This window comes from Lontra canadensis, unplaced genomic scaffold, assembly GCF_010015895.1.
Source record: "Lontra canadensis isolate GAN:19392208 unplaced genomic scaffold, GSC_riverotter_1.0 scaffold127, whole genome shotgun sequence".
Lineage (NCBI taxonomy): Eukaryota > Metazoa > Chordata > Mammalia > Carnivora > Mustelidae > Lontra > Lontra canadensis.
The window spans coordinates 2211954-2236165 of NW_022631121.1; the positions used below are offsets into that span (position 1 = coordinate 2211954).

Here is a 24212-nt window from a genome sequence, read left to right on the forward strand (position 1 = left end):
AATAACATTTTTCCTTGAAAAGTAACTATGTATTTCAAAACAAAGAAAAATTAGTCAGAGGAGTGGCATCATTTTATAATTTTGCAGATCTGTATAATGTCCAGTTTGGTAGAAGACATCTGGATTCTTATATCCTCTTGAGTGTCCAGTCTGTCGTGATGTGTGGTTTTGGTTGAAGTATAGGAAGAAAATCCATTTTCACACAAATACATAGTTAGAAAAGGAAATATTTCAGGACTTTTTTTAGATAGTTGTATATATTCTTCTTTGATTCTACACCAGTATTATCTAAGTGGCATTTTCATAAATATTATTTTAATGTGAAAATCTGAAACCTAATCAGTGAACTTTCCATACTCTCACATGAAAGTCTGTTGGTCTGTGTTGTACTTGGAATAGATATTTTACTGATGCATGACATATGCTTTGGTCATTTGTGAAATGATAGTTTCTTGGGTTTTACAGATCTTCCAAATATTGATGCATTTCATTGTACATTATAAAAAATCACATTTTAAAGTATTCCTACCTATATCATCAGAAAAGTCTTTAAGTACTGAGAAGCCGTCAAGCTCACACACATGCAAACAAGTTTTCTACAATTCTAATTTGTGCTTGAAAAGTTGAATTTTATCATAGGCAGTATGTACTGCATTTGTTATTCTTGAAGTTGCAGGCTCACTCTGTTCTTTTTTGAGAAATTGTTTGCCATTGAGGCACCTGGGTGGCTTAGTCGGTTTAGCGTCTGCCTTCAGCTGGGTTCATGATCTCAGGTTCCTGGGATGGAGCCCCATGTCAGGCTCCCTGCTCAGTGGGGAGTCTGGTTCTCCCTATCCCTCTGCCCCTCCCCCCTGCTTGTGCTCTCTCTCAGAAATGAGTAAATAAAATCTTTTAAAAAGAAAAAAAATCATCTGCCATAAACTCACGTTTGAATAGCAGTAGCTGGCCTGTCATGCTTGCAAGGAAGAATTCTGTTCTGTGAACAAGGCAGCTAGTTCAGCTTGTAACTCAGAACAGTTGCACAAGTGCTTTTTCTCGAGCAAACTTCATTCTTCAGTATACAGTAGACATGTCTTGTGTGTACTTCTTATTTCATTCCACAAAATACTAGCCTTTTCTGTTCAGGGTCAGGAGCTTAAAAAACTAATGTTTGCTCTTCCATGAAGGGCATTCTTTAGTGAAATTGGCGCACGCGCACATGTGTGTGTGTGTGTCTGTCTGTCTGTCTCTCTCTCTCTCTCTCTGAGTGTGTGGTGGTAAAGAATACAAGTGGTAGCATAGTTTGGTGTGGCTGCCCTGATTCGTGTTTATGAGACGTGAGAACTTTTACTTAGCATTGCTTCTGCATCACCCATGCAAACAGTATTGTCAGGATGATAATTTTGACCTCTTGACTCCCTGAAAGGCTATCTGGAACCCTAAGGGTTCTGCAGACCACATGGAGGTGATCTAGTCATGTGGGGCACCCTGCCCCCTGCCCTTCCTCTTGTCTTTTGAAATGAACCACGAGACTAATATCTCTCTCCTACCCTTCGTGCATACTGAGTTCCAGTCTGATGGACTGTATTTTGTGTTACCTCTTGCTTAACTTTTGCTTTTATCACCACCCAGAATGTTCTTGCTCCTGTCACCTTTTCTTAAAATCCTCTTTTTCTTCACATGCCAGCTCAAGTTTTTTACTTCTGTGATTTCTGCTCTCGGATGGAAGTGATCTTTGCCTCTCTAAACTCTCTCCCTAACACTGTTCACATGACCCTTAGGGCACATGTGGCTTATTTTAGAGATTTTATTTGCAGAATGAGGAATCATCTACTAATAGCAGATGACTTAGGACCAGTGACTGTCTTACTCCTCTCACAATACTTTACAGTGCTTGAACTTAGTGAATTATTGCAGATTGAGCAAAATAATTCTGCCAACATTTGGTTGTTGCTGTTTACCAGGAATCATTCTGAGCACTGAGTACTGCAAGCCAGGCTGATATGTCCCTGCGCTCATGGGGCTTACTTTCTCTTTGAAACTCGTTCTTTCTGCCTTTATAGAACTTAAATTAACAGTGTGAATAAATCCACCAGTTTCTTGTACCTTTGAGATTTATTTAGGCTAGAGGAGCCTTTGAGAAAGAGATCATTAAGTCAGAGTAGCCTATCTACATCAGTCCTTACTAACCACTTAATTCAGTGAGGGAATTGTAGGCATTAAGAGAAACTGAAGACTTGATAGAAAACTGAATTTTTATCGTCTGAATTTTTTTATATGCAAGTATTATGTGCCATGGCCCATAAACTTCTATTTTTTGCTAGAGTTGCATCTAGTTATATTAGTAAATGAAGGAGGGAGGAGCCTTGAGGATGGAATGTCTAAAGACTGTGGCACTGTTTTCTATATACAGCTTTTGTCCTTTTTATGTTTATGTGTAAGATAGGATTCTAGGAAAGATGTGTTTAGTGTATATCTGTGTGAGAAGGGTTTTATTTTAATGTTTGGGGCTTTTGGTTTCCTCATTTTCTCTTTTAGGCATTGACAAAGGATCCCCAGGATTATCCTGATAAAAAAAGCCTACCTCATGTACATGTTGCCCTCTGGATGAATTCTCAAGGAGGCAGAAAGGTGAAAGCTGGAGATACCGTGTCGTATGTCATCTGTCAGGTAAACTGTAGCAGTTAATAAGACTCCTGGACCCCATAACCCAAAGTAAAACTCAGATCACCACAGTGTTTTATTTAATGGTCTTCCAAATAATTGATGTTGTAAAGAGATGTGTTAGTCTGGTTGGTTTTATAACATTTGAAGCATTAGAGGTATGGTGTATTTTACTAAAATTTTCATAAAACCTTTAAGACTAGTGTCCTGGTTTACTGAAATTGTTTTGGTGAGACAGGAGGATAACAGTAGGTACTGTTTCAACCCTTAATTAACTTAAGTGAAAAATATATGTAAATTTGGTCATATGTCCAGCAGTAGTCCATTATCATTCCTTTTGCCACAGATTCCATTATGAATACTTAGAATAAGAGAGTAAATACATTTTCCCTAGCTTATGTTCTGAGAGTTACTTAAGAAAAATGTGAAGTGCTTGTTAATATGGAGAAAGGTACGAGACCCCCAAAAATATGCCTTAGGAAGAAAACGCAAAAGATCTCACCGGTTTGTTTGTTGTATTTTAAGTGGAGGGGGGCCTAGAACCCACCTCCTTGCCTTATGCCTCTTCCGTGTGGCACCTCTGAGGAACCTCTACCCTTTCTGGAACACAGGTTTAAACCACTAACCAGTTTCTTTGGAGAGTAGCATGCCTCTGACAGGGATGAGGAGAGAGGGTAGGACACAAGAGCAGTTTTTTTTCTTTGAAAGCACTTAACTCCAGTTGGAACAAAGGAGAAGTCTCATCTCTTCCTTTTGCGGAAAAAAAAAGTCACAGCCTTTATCCAAATTCTTTAAAATTACTGTGGTGTGGTATACTTACCAAAAGGCATAATTCATCTGTGTTATAAGACTTACTTTTTAATTAATTAATTATTGCATTTTGTTATTACTGTAAAAAAATTAGATAAGCCTTAAATTTCATTGCATTATGATTGATCTTTGTCAAACTACAATCAATGTGTTTTTAAATCATAGTCTTTTCAGAATTTAAAAATTTTCTGCTAATATCTGCTCGGTACTGTGGGTGATGTACATAACAAATGATTTAAGTACATGGACAGGAATCAGCACTTGACTCTGTCTCCCTCCTAGGGTTACCCTTGATTAAGAACTGTTACAGAAAGCCAATTCCTGCAGGAAAATATTTCCATAAATGTCTGACTCGCTCAAGCCCTTAATGTGCTTTGCATATTGCCTCTGACAAGTCTCATCTCAAAAAAACAATTTTCATATTATGCAAATAAAGATTTTGGTAAATAGGCTAGCTTTTTTTTCACTTATGACTTCACATACATGGAAAAGCTCTTAGATTATTAATGACAGGAGCAGATGGCAATATAGCTTTTAAAAATTAAATAGGTTCCATGAAATAACATCTAATAATGAAATCCAGTCACAATTATGTTTTGGCTAAATCTGGAATGGAGATGTATGGTACTGTGATCGATAGATTTAAAAGTCAAGGTTATGTTCCTTGATGTCTAGATATTAGGTATTATGATCTCTTTTTCCCAGGTCTTATTGAGCTAGTAAAGCTCAAAAATTTCTGATGCTGATACAGTACAATAAATCCAATTTGATGTGTTTTCAACATTTTCCCCCTCCACTGGTGCTAGGCCTTAACTTTCATGCTTCTTAAAACTATAGTTCATGTTTCTTTTTGTTTATGCTTCTCATTGTATACCAAGAAAAGCTGTGGGACTTTTTTTTTTTAAAGATTTTATTTATTTATTTATCTGACAGAGAAAGTGAGATCCCAAGTAGGCAGAGAGGCAGGCAGAGAGGGGGTGGGGTGGGGAGGGGGGAAGCAGGCTCCCCACTGAGTAGAGAGCCCACTGCGGGGCTCGATCCCCAGACCCTGAGACCATGACCTGAATTGAAGTCAGAGGCTTAACCCACTGGGCCACCCAGGTGCTCTGAAAAGCTGTAGGACTTTAATTTGCCTCTGTCCCCTAACAGTGGGCCAGGCCCACTTTGAGCACATTTGTGAGCCAAAGCTCCCTACCTCTTTTGCTTTTAAGCGCTCAAATTATTCTGTTTTTTTAACACAGCCATATTTTTAGAATTTTTTTTTGAAAGTGTATGATGATACACTTTGAAAAGAACAATACTGCTCTAAGCAAAGTTGCCCTCCACAAATAGTCTGTTTCCTAGACAGGTTCTGTTTTGTTTGAAATTTATATTTAGACTGTAGTACTCTAGTGATAATTTATTCTGACTCTACATTCAGATGAGTTCAGAGAGTAATGTTTTTGGTGTCAGATTTACATTGTAGTCCATCAACTTGTAAAACCTATGTGATTTGCTGAGACTTAGATCAACTTCCACTTGTTGGTTAAGTTTTAAACCTCTATTATTAGTAACTTTCATTAGACATAATAGCATAAGGTGTGCCTTTAACATAATTGTTTTAAGGGGGCCACTTGTCACCCATTAACTTTTTTCCATTAGTTTCCTACTAAAGATGACAACATAGTTTTGCAGTCTAATGCTCTACCACTGAGCTATACCCCCAACGACATAGTTTTGAATGAATTGACTGCACCTGGTTATCTCTGTGAAGTATGTACTTTGTGAAGTTCACAAATTAACTACATAGGCTCTTTAAGGAATACCAACATTGCTTCTTAATCTGATTTTAAAGGAGTACACCATGCATTATTGCATATATCATCGGATCTTGCTAGGTTTGAGAATTAGGTCTGTGAGAGATATATGTTATGTCATGGCCTGGATGTTTTTCCAACACAGCACAGCAAAACCTGTCTTATCAATTCTTTTGACTTTAGTCATGTTTGGGCTCAGATTTTTTAAATACAATAAGAAATATGTTTGGGTCAGTGTTAAAACTGGTCCTTCATGTGGTTATTTAAAATAAAAACTTTTTTAACTGAGGATATGCTTAGAAATTTTCCACTGCTTTTTAAAAAAACTTGACTTACTGTGAGAACATCGTCTAATGATATATTGGAAAGTAACTCATATGCTTTTAAAAAAATTTGGCTGTAGAAATTTGATTTTCTTCAAAGATATTTTTTATTTATTTGAGAGAGAGTGAGCGAGGAAGCACAAGTTGGAGAGAGGGGCAAAGGGAGGGAAAATCAGACTCCCCACTTAGCAGGGAACCTGACGGGGAACTCGATCCCAGGACTGAGATCATGACCTGAGCCAAAAGGCAGACACTTAACTGAGTGAGCCACCCAGGTGCCCTTGTATAAATTTGATTTTTATTTACCATTACAAAATGGTAAACTTAACATTGCTATATAATCTTTATTTTGGGGGGGCGCAGAGAGAGAATCTCAAGCAGGCTGTATACCTAGTGCAGAGCACAATGCGGGGCTCAATCTCCTGACCCTAAGATCATGACCTAAGTTGAAATCAAGATTCAAATGCTCAACTGACTGAGCTACCCGGGCATCCCTCAGTATTGCTAGGACAGACCAGTTTAAAAAAAAAACAACAGTCATGTAAATTGATCAGGTTTCAGGCGTTAGTTAAAGAAGTCAGTCTGAATATAGTTGAAGTGTGTGAAGACACTGCCCAGGGATTTTTCACCCTCTTTTTGTCATTGACTGTCATCTTACTCCCATCTAATAATTCAGACTTCGCAAAGGGCAACAATTAAAGGTGATTAATTCTGCCTAATTTCTTTTACTGTGTTGTGAACTCCTGAAATAATTATTTCACAAGTCTTTTAATCCACGGTTTGCTTTCTAAGTATTTCATCATATCCTAGACCATGTAGGACCTAGTTGATAAACATCCCAGTTTGTTTCCATCAAGACCTTTTCCAGAGAAGGAGGTCGCTGCCTCCAGTCTGAAGATAGCGGTGTGCGAGTAGCCTCTGCTTTGGGCTGGGTGCTGAGCTGAGAAGGGGCCGATTATAGCAAGAATGAAAGAATAGGGTTCATGCTATCCGTTTTGCAGAGCAGCTTAGCACTGTGAATAGTCAAAATTGACTAGTCTGAATATTAAGTTCTGTTGTTGTAGAGAAAGAAGGGTGGAGTGAGTTGTCAGATGTTGGCCCAGTAGTGTGATAACTTTTTTTTGAATCACAGATGATGGTGACCTCACCCACAGGGCTGTATATGGACCAGTTACATAGAATTACACAACTTTATTAAGAGGAAGCCTTTGAAAAGATCCTCTTCAACCCATCTTCCTTTCCTTTCCTTGAGGAGAACCGTGCAAACAGTACAAAATGGGATATCCTTCATTCCACTGGCCAAATATTTTGCTTCTAGAGCATTACCACTCCACCAAGAAAGCTCATTAATTTTATTCCTATCTATTATATCTTGTATATAAGTTACTACTCTGTGGGTTTCATACCCTTTCTTTCCCCTTGCTCATTTGCTTTTCAATACATAAAAAATATGACCCGTGGGGCCCTTTAAGATGAGATTATGACTAGAATTCTTGCATGAAGGGATTGTATTAAAAGGACCACCCATGTTTTTTCTCATCATTCCTAAAAGACCTTTCTGACTAGACTAGTAGTTAGCAAGTCTTTCAGTGTGCTTCTGTGATATGGCAGGTGGAATTATTTAATCTAGTCATGCCATCTTGTTGGTTTCATGTTTCAACAAAAAATAGAACACAACACATGCTGGATTTACATTCTTGGACAGTGGGTGACGTGTTTTCCTTGACCTTCTACTCTTAGATACATATGAAATGTTCACCAATAGGTCAAAAGGACTTTTTGGTGTTTGGAATGAATATATAAAATTTGAATCATCGTCCCTCTTTTGGGGCAAGCATGTTTATAGTGTGACTGAATTTCCTACAACTTTACCTGTACTATGTCCTTTTGTAGGATGGGTCAAACCTCACTGCAGGTCAGAGGGCCTATGCACCTGAGCAGCTACAGAAACAGGACAATTTAACTATTGACACCCAGTACTACCTGGCTCAGCAGATCCACCCAGTCGTGGCTCGGATCTGTGAGCCAATAGATGGAATTGATGCTGTCCTCATTGCAACATGGTTAGGTAAGTGCCGCCAGCTCACATAGGCTTTTAGCTGGCTTTGCCAGCACCCACAGTCTTCCCTCCCCTGTTGTGAGCCTTGTTTATGGGTATGGTGTGTGTTGAGCACTTCTTTGTTCATAGATGGGCATTTATTTTTATGACTGGTTGTTTTTTTTTTTTTAAAGATTTTATTTATTTATTTGACAGAGCGAGCGAGAGATCACAAGTAGGCAGAGAGCCAGGCAGAGAGAGAGGGGGAAGCAGGCTCCCTGCTGAACAGAGAGCCCGATGTGGGGCTCCATCCCAGGACCCTGAGATCATGACCTGAGCCAAAGGCAGAGCCTTAACCCACTGAGCCACCCAGGCGACCCTGTGGCTGGTTGGTTAATGTCTACCTCTCTTCATAGACTGTGGGCCCCGTATGCTTCCTACCTCTATAGCCGTGTGCCTGCCCCACAGTAGGCACTAAGTCAGTAAATGCCAAGGGAAGAAAGGGAAGGCAGGAGAAGGAATGAAGACATTTTAGGCACAGTTACAGGGTCTGAGCTTATATTGTTGTGCCTTTAATTGGTGAACTTCCATTAATAAGGAGATTGATGGTATTGTGATGGTTGGTTTATCTTGTCTCTGTCTCTAAATGTATTTTTGTATAAAGTGAGAATACACAGCTTTTTTAACATTAAAAATTTTAATTTTTAGTATTCATTTCCCTGTGAGTATCCTACTCTTGCTTTATTTTAAATTCTTTGAAAACTAGACATGCTGTTACCTTCCAGGAATTAGCTGATTCCTAATTTCTCATCATCCCAAGAGGTGCTAGTCAACTCTAAAATCTCAGCATTTTTTTAACTTTTTGCTATGGCACCAGATAGTTATCTCATGCTTAGAAATGTATTTCATTACTTGCTCTGATTTCATTTCTGGATGACCAGCATGTCAAGAGTTACATTGATTTAAGATGTCTACTCTATCCCATTGTATGCAAAGATGGATATTTTTAGAATACTGCCTAATAAAGTCGTTAGATGGCACCTCACTTCCTATAAGTCCACATGCCACTGACATCTCACAGTCTTTAACTCTGGCAGTTGCAAACTCTGACTTTGGAACTCAAACCTGTATTTCTAGCCTTCTTTCTTAATCGGTGTACTTAGGGATCCCCTAAATAAGTCATTGCTTATTCTGTCCCTGCTTCATGGAAAATTCTCCCCCTCTTCTCATTAAAATGTCTGGCTTAGACATGGGCTTTGACACCATAGGGACTTGGGCTTATATGCTGGTTCTGCTATTCACAAGCTCTGTGGCTTTTGCAAACCTCTAAACCTTGATCTACGCCTTGGTTTCTGGAATTGTAAACTGCAGTTGCACTGCGGGAGCAGGAGAATGATGCATGTGCAGTGCTCAGCGCAGGCCTGGAGCAGAAAGATTACTCAGTGTGTTGTTAGCAGCCACTTCCCACTCTCTTGCCAGGCTTCTGCATACGTGTGTCCACACTCCTCCAGTCCATACGATCTGTACATAGTTTCATTGAAAAGAATGAAATCTTGCCATTTGCAATGACATGGATGGAGCTAGAGTGTATTATGCTGAGCGAAGTAAGTCAGAGAAAGACAAATACCATATGATTATACTCATGGGGAATTTAAGAAACAAAACAGATGAACATATGGGAAGAGGAGGAAAAAAAGAGGGAAGCAAACCGTAATAGATTTGTAGTGATAGAGAACTGAGGGTCGATGGACGGAGGTAGGTGGGGAATGGGCTAGATGGGTGATGGGTACTAAGGAGGACACTTGTGTTGAGCACTGGGTATTGTATGTAAGCGATGAATCACTGAATTCTGCTCCTGAAACCAATATGACACTATATGTTAACTAACTAGAATTTGAAATAAAAATTGAAAAAGAAACATTTATACATAGTTAGTGCTCACTGTGCATGTGTGGACTGGGATTGGACACATGAATAAGTCACATGTTTGCCATCCTGCCCCTGCTGAGTATTTTTCTGAGCTCCTGCCTGTCAGCCCTGACTCCCCTACCCCCACCATTATCTGTTCTGCTACCCAAATCGTCCTAAAATGTGTTCTCCAAGTTGAGTTGTATTTGATGATGCTTATACATCCTCAGCTGGGAGGAGGGGAGTGTAAATGCTCAATACTTCGTAGCTTCCTCCTTTTTTCTTGCCCCTGCCTTGGGTGCTTACTCTGTGGGATACTGTAATAAGTACTTTGCATATGTTATCTAATTTAATCTTTGCACCAGCCTTCTATTCATTCCATTTTACAGGGAAGGAAGCCAAGGCTAAGAACGATCGCTAACTTGGTCTTGTTGCGTAGCTCGTAAGTGGCTGGCTGTGGTCAGATGGAGACCCAGCTGTCTGTGACTCCACATCTTGTGCTCCTCACCAATGTGCTCAACACGCTACTTCCTGTTCTTCGCTCGGAGAGCCTCCAACAGAGGTCCCCAAGCAGGCGTGGATGTGAAGTAGCGGGAGCTTCATTTTCTTTACATTCCCTCTTCTCCCCACTGCACCCCCTGGACCAGTAGCCACCACCTCCCTGGCCCCCAGCATAAGCACCAAAACCCCCTGAGTGGAGCCATTTCTTTAAAGAGTACATCTCCCCAGTTTTTCTGTTTGCATCACCAAGAACCTGGCCTAGAGACTGAGTGCTACCCTTCACTTCCCTGTTTTAAATTTCCCAGTGGCCCAGTGCTGAGTGGGAGTAGATGGAACAAGCGCCATCTCACGAGGGACATGTCAAAGTAAGAGCACAGCCTTGTGTCTGAGCCAAAGAGCAGTCGAGGGAAGGGTGGTGGAGGCTGCCCAGGGGTAGCCTGATGCCTGCTCAACCCTGGTCACAGAGGGGATCACACTGATTCTGTTGGCTCTAGAGTCAGATTTAAGATAACTACAAATTAAACAGTGGGCAGATTTTGACTTGCTTAAGGACAAACTTTATCCTAATTGCAGCTGCCTTATAGAACCAGTTTTCAAAAATGATTTTCAAAGCTGGTAGCCTCATGAGGCCTGTCTTCAGAGGGTTCATGTTATTACTGGCCAGTCTCAGTCCACAGTGGGAGCCGTCCATGCTTGTGCAGTCTTGCCCAGTCCCCCTCTGCCACCGCTCCCTCCCCCCTGCCCCGACCTGTAGGCTCTTGATGCCAGGTAGCCAGTCAGAGCTCCTGGAAGAATCTGTGTCTTCAGCTCTCAAGCAGTTACGGCTACACACCTTTTTATCTTTTTCTGATTTTTATCTTTTGCCACTTGATAGCAGTTCTTACACTGAGGACCTGTGAAGTTGTCTTCACTGTGCCATCCCCCTCCTCCCCTATTTGGCCGCTTCTCCTGCTACACCTCCTGCCATCACCGGCAGTATCCACCCATCTACCGGCATTAGTGCAAAATCCTGGAGTCCTTTATCTCTCCCTTTTTTCCCATACGAGGTGCACGTTAGTGGATTGCAGGACAGCAAATGCCAGTTACCATAAGGATCTGTAGAAAGCGTGGAAGGTCTCCAGACAGCGCTTTGCAGTCATTGGCTCCCTACCCTGTGCCAGAGCCACATTGTGATCTGCATCCTTTATTCCTCCACCCCAAGTCAAAAACCGTGGTGGCTGTTCTTCACTAGAGGATTTGAGGCCCCTGTTACCAGTTCTCACTTAGCCTGTGGTTTTAGAGAGAAGGAGGGAGGAGGTGGGAAAGTGGTGGGGAAGTAAGGGGAGTGTTAGGGGGTACATGGTTTCTAAGAGGTGCAAGCTGTAGGCATAAAATTACTGTAATTTGTTTTTAAAATTCTAAATCTGTTTTCTTTATATAAAAAAAAAACTGCAGTTAGTGAACTGACACTGTTAAATAAGTTGAAGTGTACAAATGTATACATAAAATACAAGCCCTCCAACTGCCTAATCACAGACATAAAATAATTCTCTTGCTTTTAATGTAGTTTTTATCTTTGACTAATGAAATGTATTACAGTGTTGAAACTTCAGTGAAGTTTGATACTTTGTCCTTTTAGTCAGTACAAAGAAATCGGGAATAATGGCATAATTTCATTTAGGAAAATTATTAAGTTCATGATTTTTTATTTTTAAGACTCTTTTGTGGAGAACAAGTATATTTTTCAACTACCTTTTTCTTTTTCTATTGCTTTTATACTGCTTTCCTTGAAATGAAAGGCAAGCATCAAGTGTTGGTATTATCCTGTGGCTTCACTTTGGAAATTCTCCGACTATTTTTCTCCCTATCAAGACACCTCCTGAAGTCTGTCTGGTGGCATGTTGCACGGCCAGGTGTTCTGTATGGGAAGGCCATTTTAGTGAAAAGGAGAGAGGATAGTCTATTAAATAAGTGAATGAATAAGTGTGTTGAATTGAAGGAGAATAATTTGTTCTCTCTAATAACTAATGGTCCTCATTATCCCACAGTAAAATGTGTATCATTTTTCTGAAACCCATGTAAGATTATTGCTGTTGGGCTTAAATAAAGCAAAATTTTACTCTTTTCCGTCTGTGAATGGAAAAAAAATATAGTATTACTCTTCTTACACAATAGCCCAATGGGAAACGTGGCCACTAAAACTTGGAACTCTTAGCTTTTGTTCTCCAGATCGTAGGGTTTTTTCTCCTCTCTTGTTCTAATGAAAGCTCTTTATCGTCTGTGGAGGAAATATTCACAGTGTGCTTCAGCATCCAAATAGTCTTCTGTACCTGGCAAAACAGGCCAGTGATAAGGATAGTCTAAAGTTCATCCTTGAATTTCATCCTTTAATAAATTTATATTTCATGCATAACAGTACTTAGAATTACATAATTCATCCAATGAACAGTGATTGTATAATAGCTGTCAAGTACATTTCTTCATGGTCACTGGTAGATTGCAGGCACTTGGTTGGCTACCTGGGCAATTTTCTCACTGGTCCTGAGAAACTGGATTTTGGGAGAACATGAGAATTTAGAATTTAATCTCTGAAAGTAGGGCTTAACACAAGACAACATGGTTAACCCAGGGTCTTCCTGGATTAAATCGGAAAGCAAAGATTCCCTTTTTAAAAAATGGTCCCTTACCATACGGGTTACAGAAGGCTTTTTTTTTTTTTGTCAATAGACAGGGTCCAGTAATATCCAAGAACTAAGTGCAACAGCAGGCCAGGCGGTATTGGAGGTGCTTTTAGCAGGCCCAGGGAGACAGACCTACAAAAGAAGCTGGGGGGAGGGTGGGTAAGACACAGGTGGTTGGGAATAGGGTGATAGCACCCGCACACGCCGCCTCAGGTATTTCTTTGTGATAAGACTCTCGCCTTTTTCACAGTTAAGCTCTTAGAAGAATGTACACACATGACCATCATTTGCAAACCTTAAATATTTTCTATGCCATAATTAATAAAATTTTAAAAGTAAGATCACACCAGATGCAAAACAGGATATTATCTTGTCAGCTGATAAGAACCATCTCTTCCAGGATGGAGTGCCATTCCATTCACATCATCAAATGGATCACACTCCCAGCCTACTTCTGCATTCATTGAATAGATTAATGTTGAAGACCTGCTGTGCTCAGCGTCATAATGGGCACTGTGAGGGCGATGAAGATGAGTAAGCCATGGCTCCTTCACTCAAATTACAGCCCAGTCCATTTAGTCGATTTCACTGTTGTGGGGAAGTCTAGTGGACAGTACAGTTCATGTCCCAAAAGAGGTAAAATAGAGGATTTCAGGTACTCAGGGGAAGCAGAGACCACTTGTGGCTGGGGCCACCAGGGAAGAGTTTATGAAGGTGTTGGGATTTGGGGCATTATGGGAATGCACTTTGAAGAAGCCAATGTGGCCTTGGGAATGGTTGCCTGTTCCCACCTTTCATTAGTTCTTCTAGCCCATTGCTGAATGGCCGGGGCCCCAACCTCCACGCTGGTGACCCAGGCCATCTCAGCCACTCCATGTGGCACATAAGGGCCTGCAGTGGCACTGCTCACCTAAGTCAGGCAAGAGACCCTGGAGACTTTGAGCCAAGCTGGGACATGTTTAGGATAATCACTGGGACTAATACTGTCCTGGTTTTGTAACACTTGGAATTTCCAGGAAAAAATGGGAATTTCTGTCATTTATAAGTTAGATCAATTTTTAAAAAATTTTAACTTCATTGAGAAATAATTAACAAATATAATTAAATATATTCAAAGTGTACAAAGCGATGATTTTATATACATATACATTGTAGAATGATTACCAAGATCAAGAGCATTAACACATCTATCACCTCAGGTAGTTGCCATAGTTAACTTTTTTCACTATGGTGAGAATGCTTAAGGTGTACTGTCCGGAACTTTCAAGTATATGGTGTAGCACTAGTAACTATAGGTCAAATTTATTAAAAGATTTTATTTATTTATTTCAGAGAGGGAGAGGGAGAGAGAGAGCATTGTGGCAGGGGGGAGCAGAGGGAGAAGCAGACTCCCTGTTAAGCAAGGAGCCCTATGGGACTCAATCCCAGGACTCCAGGATCATGGCTTTAGCACTTAACCAACTGAGCCACCCAGGCGCCCTGTAGATCAAGTTTTTTAAAAAGATGCATCATCGGGCACCTGGGTGGCTCAGTGCGTTATAAAGATGCATCATCTTAATTAAGTATACCAAAATGGCACTTACTAACACTGTGTAGCCTATAGAAAAATGGGCAAGACATAATAAATGAAAATAGCTGAACACAGCATTGTATGCAGATTAAAACTGTGTTAAATATATATGTATGAATAAGCCCAGAAAAGGTGAAGGTGGTGAATTATAGCTTCCTTCTTGAAAAAGTGATATTCTTATTAAAAATAAGACAGTTTTTACAAAATCGAAAGAAAAAATGGTTAAACAGTTACTAACTTCTAAAAAGATGTGTTGGGGTGCCTGGGTGGCTCAGTTGGTTAAGTGTCTGCTTTCAGCTTAGTTCACAATCCAGGGTCTTGGGATATAGCCCCACATTGGGCTCCTTGCTCTACAGGAAGCCTGCTTCTCCCTCTCCCTGCCTCTCTGCCTACTTATGCTCTCTCTCTCTGTCTCTGTCAAATAAATAAATAAATAAATAAATAAAATATTTTTTTAAAAAATAAAAAGTGTCTAGGGACTTCCAGCCCGGCTGCCCCCTCCCCCCCCCACATATTTACCAACATGGCTGGGAAGAAGAGGACTTTGTTGTAAGAGCAGCAATCCTTGGTCTATTACTTTGTGCTATTTTATTTTCCAAGTATTTTTTCAGCATACACTTACCATCCTCACTCAGGTTTAAAATTCGGAACGAAAATACTTCCCAAGTTTTTTCCTGCCCAGAGGTATATATTTCATTAAGTTAAAGTTCACGTTTAGAGCTACCTAAGTGGTATATATACACAATGGAATACTGTGCAGCCATCAAAAAATTGAAATCTTGCCATTTGCAACGACATGGATGGAACTAGAGGGAATTATGCTAACCAAAATAAGTCAAGCAGAGAAACAGTTATCATAAGATCTCTCTGATATGAGGAATTTGAGAGGCAGGGCGGGGGATCATTGGGGGTAGGAAGGGGAAAAAATGAAACCAGATGGGACTGGGGAGGGAGACCAACCGTAAGAGAATCTTAATCTCAGGAAACAAACTGCGGATTGCTGGGGGGTTGGGGGTAGGGAGAGGGCGGCTGGGTTATGGACATTGGGGAGGGTATGTGCTATGGTGAGTGCTGTGAATTGTGTAAGACTGATGATTCACAGACCTGTACCCCTGAAGCAAATAATAATTATATGTTAATTTTAAAAAGACCCCCCCCCAAAATAGCTATCATCAAGGGCATTAAAACAATTGTGTAAGGTCATGAGGGTAGCTGCACGTTAGGATTTTTTTTCCTGTCATTTTGGGAGTTGCCTTCTGAAGGACAGTAAAAATCTTGGGAGTTTATTTAACTCTAAGGTTTGGATATTATTTTTTTTAAATACTCAGAAGTTTTCCGTTTGTGTTATGGAGAGGTTTATTTTTGCCATGAAAGGCAGTTTCAGGTGTTTGCCACTTGTATAGTCACTTGTTTATTTTGAAATTGGATCTACAGTATTCCTAAAATGTTTTATTAGGGAAAATTCTAAACGTGCAGTAGTAGAGAGAATTGCATAAGAAGTCCCCAGGTGCTCATGACCCAGCTTCAGCAGTCTGCAACTGTGGACAAATCGTATTCCTCTTTTCCACCTGCTCTGATTATTTTGAGCTGAAACCTAGATACCGAATAATTTTACCTATAAATACTGCATTTTACAATTCTGAAAGACAAGGATTCCCCCCCCCTTCCAGCATAACTACAGTATTTTCATCACTAGTAAAAAAAAAAATTACTCCATCTCATCAAATATCTAATAAGCGTTCATATTCCCTGGTTGTATTAAGGGTGCACTTCTTTTAAAAAGCTCCCTGTTTGGATTAGAATCTAATCTGCTTCCATATAATAGTTAATCTTCTCTCTTTAAATTCATCCTTCCAATTTACTTGTTAAGAAACTGGGGCTGAGGGGAGGTGGTGGTATCCTATACAATTTCCCTTATTCTGGAGTCTGCCAGTTGCATCCTACTGGTATGTTTTAACATGTTCCTCTCTTTCTTGTGAAGGGGTGGTTAGAGCTAATGACTTAACTGTATTTCAGTTCATTTTCTTTTAGTTTTTGCTAATAATGCTTCCTGGGTGATGGTGTGCACATCTGTGAGGAGGTGCATAACGTATGGCTAGAGTCAAACACATTTGGACACAACCTCACAGGTATATCATAAATATTTAGTACTCATTTTCTCACTTTTTTTCAACCTGCATTTTCTGGTGGTATAATATACATTTGGAAAAAGCACACAAAACCTAACTGAACAGCTTGAAAAATTTTCACAAAGTAAACACATACCAGTGTAGTCAGCCCTGAGCTCAAGAAACCGGTATCATGGGGCGCCTGGGTGGCTCAGTGGGTTAAAGCCTCTGTCTTCGGCTCAGGTCATGATCCCAGGGTCCTGGGATCAAGCCCCACATCGGGCTCTCTTCTCAGCGGGGAGCCTGCTTCCTCCTCTCTCTATGCCTGCCTCTCTGCCTACTTGTGATCTCTGTCTGTCAAATAAATAAATAAAATCTTAAAAAAAAAAGAAACCTGTATCATTACTACATCCCCATAAACCCCCTCATGCCACCTCCTAGAAACTGTCCTCTACTCACCCCAGAAAATTACAGGCCTGATTCCTGACATCGTAGGTGAGGTTTTCTTTTTCTTTTTTTTTTTTAAGATTTTATTTATTTATTTGACAGAGATCACAAGTAGGCAGAGAGGCAGGCAGAGAGAGAGGGGGAAGCAGACTCCCTGCTGAGCAGAGAGCCCGATGCAGGGCTCGATCCCAGGACTCTGGGACCATGACCTGAGCGGAAGGCAGAGGCTTAACCCACTGAGCCACCCAGGCGCCCCAGGTTTGCTTATTTTTGAACATGATATAAATTGTGTCTTTGCTCTTTGTGTCTGGCTACTTTGATTTGTGTTACATTTGTTAGATTCATCCGGTGGTTGTCCTTCATTTCTGTGTAGTATTTCACTGTGTGACTGTACCACACTTGATGACTGTCTAGTGTAGGTGCACCTGGGGGTTGTTTCCACATTTGTGTGATTAGGAATAGTGCTGTTTTGAGCATTCTTGCACCTGTCTTCTCTTGGACAGTTGCATGTATTTCTGTTGCGTATATACTTAGGAGAATTGCTGGGTCCCGGGGCACATGTGTGTTAGCTTTAGTAGATACTCCTGACTTTCCAAAGTGGTTCAACTGATTTATACATTGTACTCCACATTCTTAGCAACCCTTGGTGTTTTGTGTCGTCTTCCTTTAATGTGGTGGCATAACATTGGGATTTTAATTTGTATTTCTTTGATGACAAATGAAGTTGGGCATCGGTTCACATCCTTTATTGGCCATTTGAGTATCTCCTTTTGTGATGTGCCTGGTGAAATCTTGGTGTACTTTTCTATTGGGTTGTCTTTTTCTTGTTGATTGGCAGGCATTCCTTAGATATTCTAAACATGCCTCCTTTGGATATGTGTATCACAAGCATCTTCTATTTGGTATGTTTTTTTTCAAGTATAATTTACATGCAACGAAATGCTGCTATCTTAAGAGTGTCTTATATTCTGTTTATCAAAACAGAACTTTTCCATCACCCAGAGCATTCCTATTTTTTTCCTTCTCAGTCAGCATCCTTCTCACAAAAGAAATCACTCATCTTACGTCTCTGACCATAGATTAGTTTTGCCTATTCCGGAATTTTATATGAGTAATTTCCTACAGTGTGTGCTTTTATGTTCAGCTTCTTTCACTTAGCATGGTATTTGTGAGATTTGTCCACCTTGTGCCATTTATCCGTGGCCATTCTTTTTCTTTAGTGAGTAGTACTCCACGGGAGATTTCACCAGTTTATTCTCTTCATTTTCCTGTTGGGGGGACATCTGGATTGTTTACAATTTCTGGTTATTATCAATAAAGCTGCTATGAAAACTATTGTACAAGACTTTATATGGATGTAGCACTAACCTTTTAAAAATTTGTTAAGTATTTTTTCTTTAATCATACTACTCAGTTTGTATATTGTTCTCTAAGAAGTCCAGGCACATTAAAACCTGGATTCATGCAAAATACAAATGATTTGTTTCCTAGAAGAAATTTTTAGAAAAAAAAATTCACAGTAATATTCTTTTACCTAGCATAGTAGCTTAAGTAATTATTACAAACAACTGCTTGGGGATATCAGTTTCTCTCTTTGCTCATTTGGAATTTCATTCTAATGGATTTTTTCCCTCTTCCCCACTTGTACGGACATATGTAATTGGCCTTACCATAGTTATTTGCATTTGCAGTAATAGAGATCTTGTCCTTTGAAAGAAAATTACTTGGTCCAGTGCCTCAGCCTCTCAACTGAATGCCTTGAATTCAGAACAGTTTAAATAATCCTTGGAAATGGGCACAGGTGAACATTCAAAGAACAGGCATAGCTTACAATATTATGAAGTACAATGTAGAAAAATTAATTTTGCGCTACATGTCACATGTAGCTAAATATCTGGTGATCTTAAGTAAAAAAACAGTACTGCTGAGCTCATCCACCCCAATGCCTATGATATTACTTTCTATAAATACTTTTTGAAACATGAGAGCTTTGATCTTGTTGCCAAAATGATGTGAGATCCTATAAATTTTCTAATTATAAATGACAATATTTTAATCTCATTTCACTTTCCTTTCTGCCCCCCCATTTTGCCCCAGCTCCCCCCAAAATGGTGTGACTGTATCCCTGCAAGTCACAGGATTGAATTAAAGCACACATCATTTCTGCTTACTGCAGGGAGAACCACGGCTCCTCTTCCCCCAGATAACTACTGTGAGACCCAAGTAGACTACTCTTTCCTTTATTCTGTACTGGACCAAATGAGTGAAGTTACCTGTCAAAGCCAGGCTAATAAAAATGGAAGTTCCTTTTCTCAAATAGGGCATAAAATTTGTTTCTTTAAGTGAGTTGTTCAGAGAAAGCTCTCAGAAGAAATACGGAATTTGGAATTCAGTTTTGCGTGTCTTCCTCAAAAGATGAATATGATTACTTACTGTATGGTGAGCAGTTTAATATTGATTACACAGTATATATGACACCTTTGATCATTAACATTTTGCTTTAATGTCTTTTCCAATAACAGTGTTTAATTTTGGAGGGATAATTACAAATGCAGTCCCATGTAGCCGCTCTATTTTGCACATTTTAAAATTTAGAATCTACCTCTAGGTGGCAGCACCAGATACTTTTTTTCCCTGTCTCACTCCGGCCTTAATGAGTTATAGTATAAACAGTAAAACTTTTAAGTTCTCCCGAAACTTTGAAATAAGCTGCTTGTTGCCAATTCCGTGAGGATTTGGAAACATTAGTTCCTATGTTGAGTAAATTTGGGGCTTGTTTAAGCCTAGATTTTGACCTTTTTAAAGAAAGAATACAGCAGCAGTAATCCTTATTTTTTAACATGACATTATATGTTTTCATAAAAAGATTTAATTTAACCCTCTTTGATTTGCCTGTTGGACTTATAATTGTCCTCCCAACAAAATTACCTTTCTATGACATTTTTATGTAAGTAACTTGTAGAGGGATCATTATATACCCAATATTTTACGGTAACTACAGTGTCCCCTCCCTTTATAAAGTTTATCATTGATCTATGACCAAGAATGCGGAGATGAAACCCCTTCTCTTTAAAAAATTCAGCATGATAATCAATCTGAAGTAACCTGCTGCGCCACTTGGCTTTGTTACTGCCACGGGAAGATAAGGGTTGTTTGTGAAATTGGACATTAGAGATTTCATAAGGCCTGATTTTTTTCATGACTTTAGGCCACTTGTTGGGTATTTCCCCATAAGCAGAAAGAAGGCCCTTGTCCATTTTTGGCTTACTCAGCAGGCAGGCTCCCCTGTGGCCTCAGGTCCACTAAATAGGCGGAGGCTGGGAGGGTGGCCTAGAGAGAGCCTTCATTGCTTCCCTGCTGCAGGTTGGCCCTTTCTGGGTATGTGCAGAACCAGTGTTGTTTCATTCCTGCATTTTTGGAATATGAAAGAAGGCTACTGTGGAGAAAACCTTTGCTTACTGTTGTTCTTTTTCCTTACTTTTTGAATAGTATTGGTCTGAGAAATTGATGAATAATCGTACCATCAGAGAAAAGGTGAAGTTCTTTTTCATAATTATTGATGAAGCAAGACATTATGTGAATGCAGCTGGACTCACAAATTGTTTCGGGAATTTGCAACTGTTACCCTTCACTACTGAGAAGAAATGGTCTCATTCACCAATGTGGCCTTTCTCACTCATTTTCTTTGCCTCTCTTTGTCTTTAAATGGGAAGGTAGATATTCCCACACTCTTCACTAATTTGCTGTTTCTCTTAGGGGATAGGTTATTTGTAAAATAAAAATGTATAGTGCGTCTTGGGGCCAAGCAACCTCATTTACAGTAATCTATGTCACTAAACAAGAATGTTTTTCCATTTGTTTTTAATGTGTACTTTTTGTTTTTATTGTATGATCAGGTTAGGAAATGCTTATTTCAATTAATTCCTACAAAGAGCAGCTATTAACTTGCTCTGCAGTCTGAACATGAGTTCCGTATATTTTTTCAAATGCATAATCGAGTGAATATAGTCTAGATTAAATGATGTTCATCTACTATTTTATTTTTTCACTCATACTTTATTTATCGCATGCTTATCACATGCTGGGCAGCACTGAAAGAGGCTCGTCCTCTAATGTCTGATTTAAACTTCAAAAGTGCCTGGTCGGTGACACTACCTCCATTTCGTAGGTGAGAAAATTGAGACTCATAGTCTCTGGCTTTTTGTCCTTTGTTCAGCACCTTTCCACCGTGTCAGTCAGCCTCAAGTGTAGATGTCACTTGAAAATTGACCAAATATGATTTAGGATCTTGCCACTGAGTTCTGAATACATCTGTTTGATTATCTACCTATGCAGCTATTGTTAGAGTTAAAACAGTTTTCAGATATTTTTGGTATTTGAATTTTTTGGTCAATGACTTTTATATTGCTTATTTACCTTTATGCTATAATAAATATGATAGCTTTCCTTAGATTTCTAAAAAGCCTAGAATTCTTAGGGATTGCTAAAGGGTTATTTCAAGGAAGTGTTTTGAGATACTGTGTGTATTAATTACCTTTACATGTAAATTCAAATGGTATATTTTGACAGATAGGCTTTGACTAAAGGTAAATAAAATTGGCTGGCCTAAAAATGTTTCTTTAAATAGTTTGTGGAAACGAGGTAGCATAAACTACCTCAGTCAGTGCATTGATTGATTTCTTGTGTCATTTTGATTGAAATATGGACAGTATATTTCGTTTCAAGATTATCGGGAATGTTTTGGCCAACAGAATCTGTAGATCTATTGTTTTTGCACATATTTTAAATTTCTGAATTCAGAACACCAAAAAACCATGTCGCGTTTTGTCTCAGATGCTGCTACTGAATTTTAACCACTGAATTAGATTGCACCCTACATGCTGTTAACTACTGAGCCAAGATGGAATCGACCACTGCATTGAAATCAGGGTTAGCAGTTGTATCTGCACTTGAAGGAGTTGTAATAGCGTTGAACTTATTTTCTTTAATGGGATTTTTATTCTCTATTTTCAGTTTTAATAGTGAAACTTTGATTTTTAAGAGATTTCTTAATACTGCACATTTATTTGAGATTCTCACTGTAACTGTAAGAAGATAATAAAACCATCCTATAGAAGTAGTTACTTCTGAACCCAAACATCTGGGGGCATATCTGCATTACATTAGTGCATTAGTGCTGTTTCCTTGTTTTATTTAATAAAGTGATCTTTTGTAAAAGGAGAAGTCAGTTGTCCATGTGATGTGAGCCTTTATCTTGAGTTCAGATGGTTATGTGTGTGTGTGCATGAATTTAAAATCGTTCCTTTGTGGGCTTTCTTCTTTGGGGTCTTTTTTGTGTACGGGAATTCAAATAATTGTACCTCTCAATTTGTTTTTTCTTTTACATTAATAGGACTCGACCCCACCCAGTTTAGAGTTCATCATTATCATAAGGATGAGGAGAATGATGCCCTACTTGGTGGCCCAGCACAGCTCACTGATGAGGAGAAATACAGGGACTGTGAAAAATTCAAGTGCCCATGCCCCACATGTGGAACAGAGAATATTTACGACAGTGTCTTAGATGGTTCGGTTAGTTGTTTCTTTTTGTTTCTTTTCTTTATTTTGTTAGCCAACTAGCGTCGAGGCCTTTCCTCTCCCACTGTATGTGTAAAAAGGGAGGAAAATGTTGCTTACACGTGTTTAAAGAATTTTAGCATCATGTGAATTCTACCTTCAGGACTTCATTTCTGCTTGAAAACTCTGAGTACGCTGTGCTTGAATATTGTTTTTGGCTTCCTAGAGTGGTTGCTTGGCCTTGGTTTTCAAATGGAATCTCTTAAAAATTCTAAAGTACCTTAAAGTATTTTTTATTGTAATTCCTTAATTAGTAACTTGTATTTCCCCATTCCCAGCCCCAATTTATTAAGACTTAGAGCAATATTTGCCTTTATCTTAAATCAAGTTAATGGGAACTAAGTGTTTTTGGAAAGTTTTTGTTTATCTTTACATATCCCATTTGCCTCCTTTTTGACAAAGGTACTCTGATTATCTTTTCTGCTGTTTTTGCATGTCAGACATTAAAAAAGTCACAGGGAGACATTCCTCTCAAGAAGTACTGCCAAAAAATGTATCATTGACCTTGGATCAGAACTTGAAACTTAGCCAATCTACTTGATTCAACTGCAGTGTTGTACATGTACTAGCCATTGGCAAATGAGTAGGCAGCAGAACTGTGTAAAACCTTGAAACTGTAAGAAAATACATCCTTTATCTAAATTAAAAGTAATTATTTTAAGTTAATTTGGACAAACAGCAGATGTTTTGCATTTTTTTGAATCAAAACAAAGCAGTCTTTGGAAGCAAGTGCAAGGAAGAGGCAGACACAGATCAGCAATACTTGCTAAATCCTTGAGTTTTGCTTCATTACAGCTGTAAATAAGATAGTTAATTGCATGGAGGCTTGACGACTTGCAGATGGGCTAACTGTGGAAGAGCCGATGTCAAGCTCTGAAATCTCTTCCACCTGGAATTGCTTAGCGTGGCGGGTAGGGTTATGTACCAGATTGGAGCAGGAAACCAAGATGTTTAAGTATCAAGAAGGAAAACAAATGCTCCAGAAACCCCAACAGTTTTCCTATATATTCTATTTGCTTTGTTTTTGCTTAAAACAAAACAAAACAAGAGGTTTTTTTCCAACTACTAATAGTTAATTCTTTCAAATTTCACTCTTGCCTTCCCTTCCCTAAATAATTTTCATTTGGGGGTGGTGGAGAGGGAGGATTACAGAAATCTTAGATTTTCTAAGGAGGCAGTAAGCGCTTGCTTTTTGGTGCAGTGCTTAAGTTTTAGGCTTTAATCTTCAAATTAAGTTGCCAATATGAAAGGAAACTAATGTCATTAGTGCGCTTGCTCTGTCTTCAAGTTTGGAATGAAAAAGTAAGAATTCAAAATTTAGATTCATATCTCTAAGAAGAATGTTTATTTCCAGTAGTTTTCAGAGGGAAAATTATTTTATCCATAAAGTCTGTCATATATTGAATGTAAAAACAGAAGTGATTTCAGGGTTTTCCCTTCAACTTGAACTCCATTATTATGGTGGCAACAAGGCAGGAGGTTCGTGTGACTAAGGGGATCTTTGAGAGGACAGTTGTTGAAAAAAACAGGGTTAAAAGCTCACTAATAAAATGAATTAAGAATATTGCACACCAGGACAGGATGTTAGTTTTTAAGCACAAAAAAACCTTTTCTAGCCTTGCAGTAACCTTTTGTGTATTTGTCTCTTCTGACTTCTGTAGGGAACTGATATGGAGCCCAGCTTGTATCGCTGTAGTAATATTGATTGTAAGACTTCACCTTTGACCTTTGTGGTACAGATGAGCAACAAATTGATCATGGACATGAGACGTTGCATTAAAAAATACTATGA

The 24212-nt window shown here is 39.2% G+C and overlaps 1 protein-coding gene across 2 annotated transcripts in view; it reads left to right on the top strand.

Moving 5' to 3' along the window:
- The window catches only part of POLA1 (DNA polymerase alpha 1, catalytic subunit), a 302148-nt gene that overhangs the window by 128787 nt on the left and 149149 nt on the right, over nt 1–24212 (top strand). For both annotated transcript variants that reach the window (XM_032842292.1, XM_032842293.1), the window contains exons 31-34: nt 2518–2649; nt 7466–7640; nt 22197–22375; nt 24082–24212. The exon at nt 24082–24212 is cut by the window's right edge and continues 1 nt beyond it. In XM_032842292.1, coding sequence (XP_032698183.1) covers nt 2518–2649; nt 7466–7640; nt 22197–22375; nt 24082–24212 — 617 coding nt within the window. The remainder of the gene's footprint in view (nt 1–2517; nt 2650–7465; nt 7641–22196; nt 22376–24081) is intronic.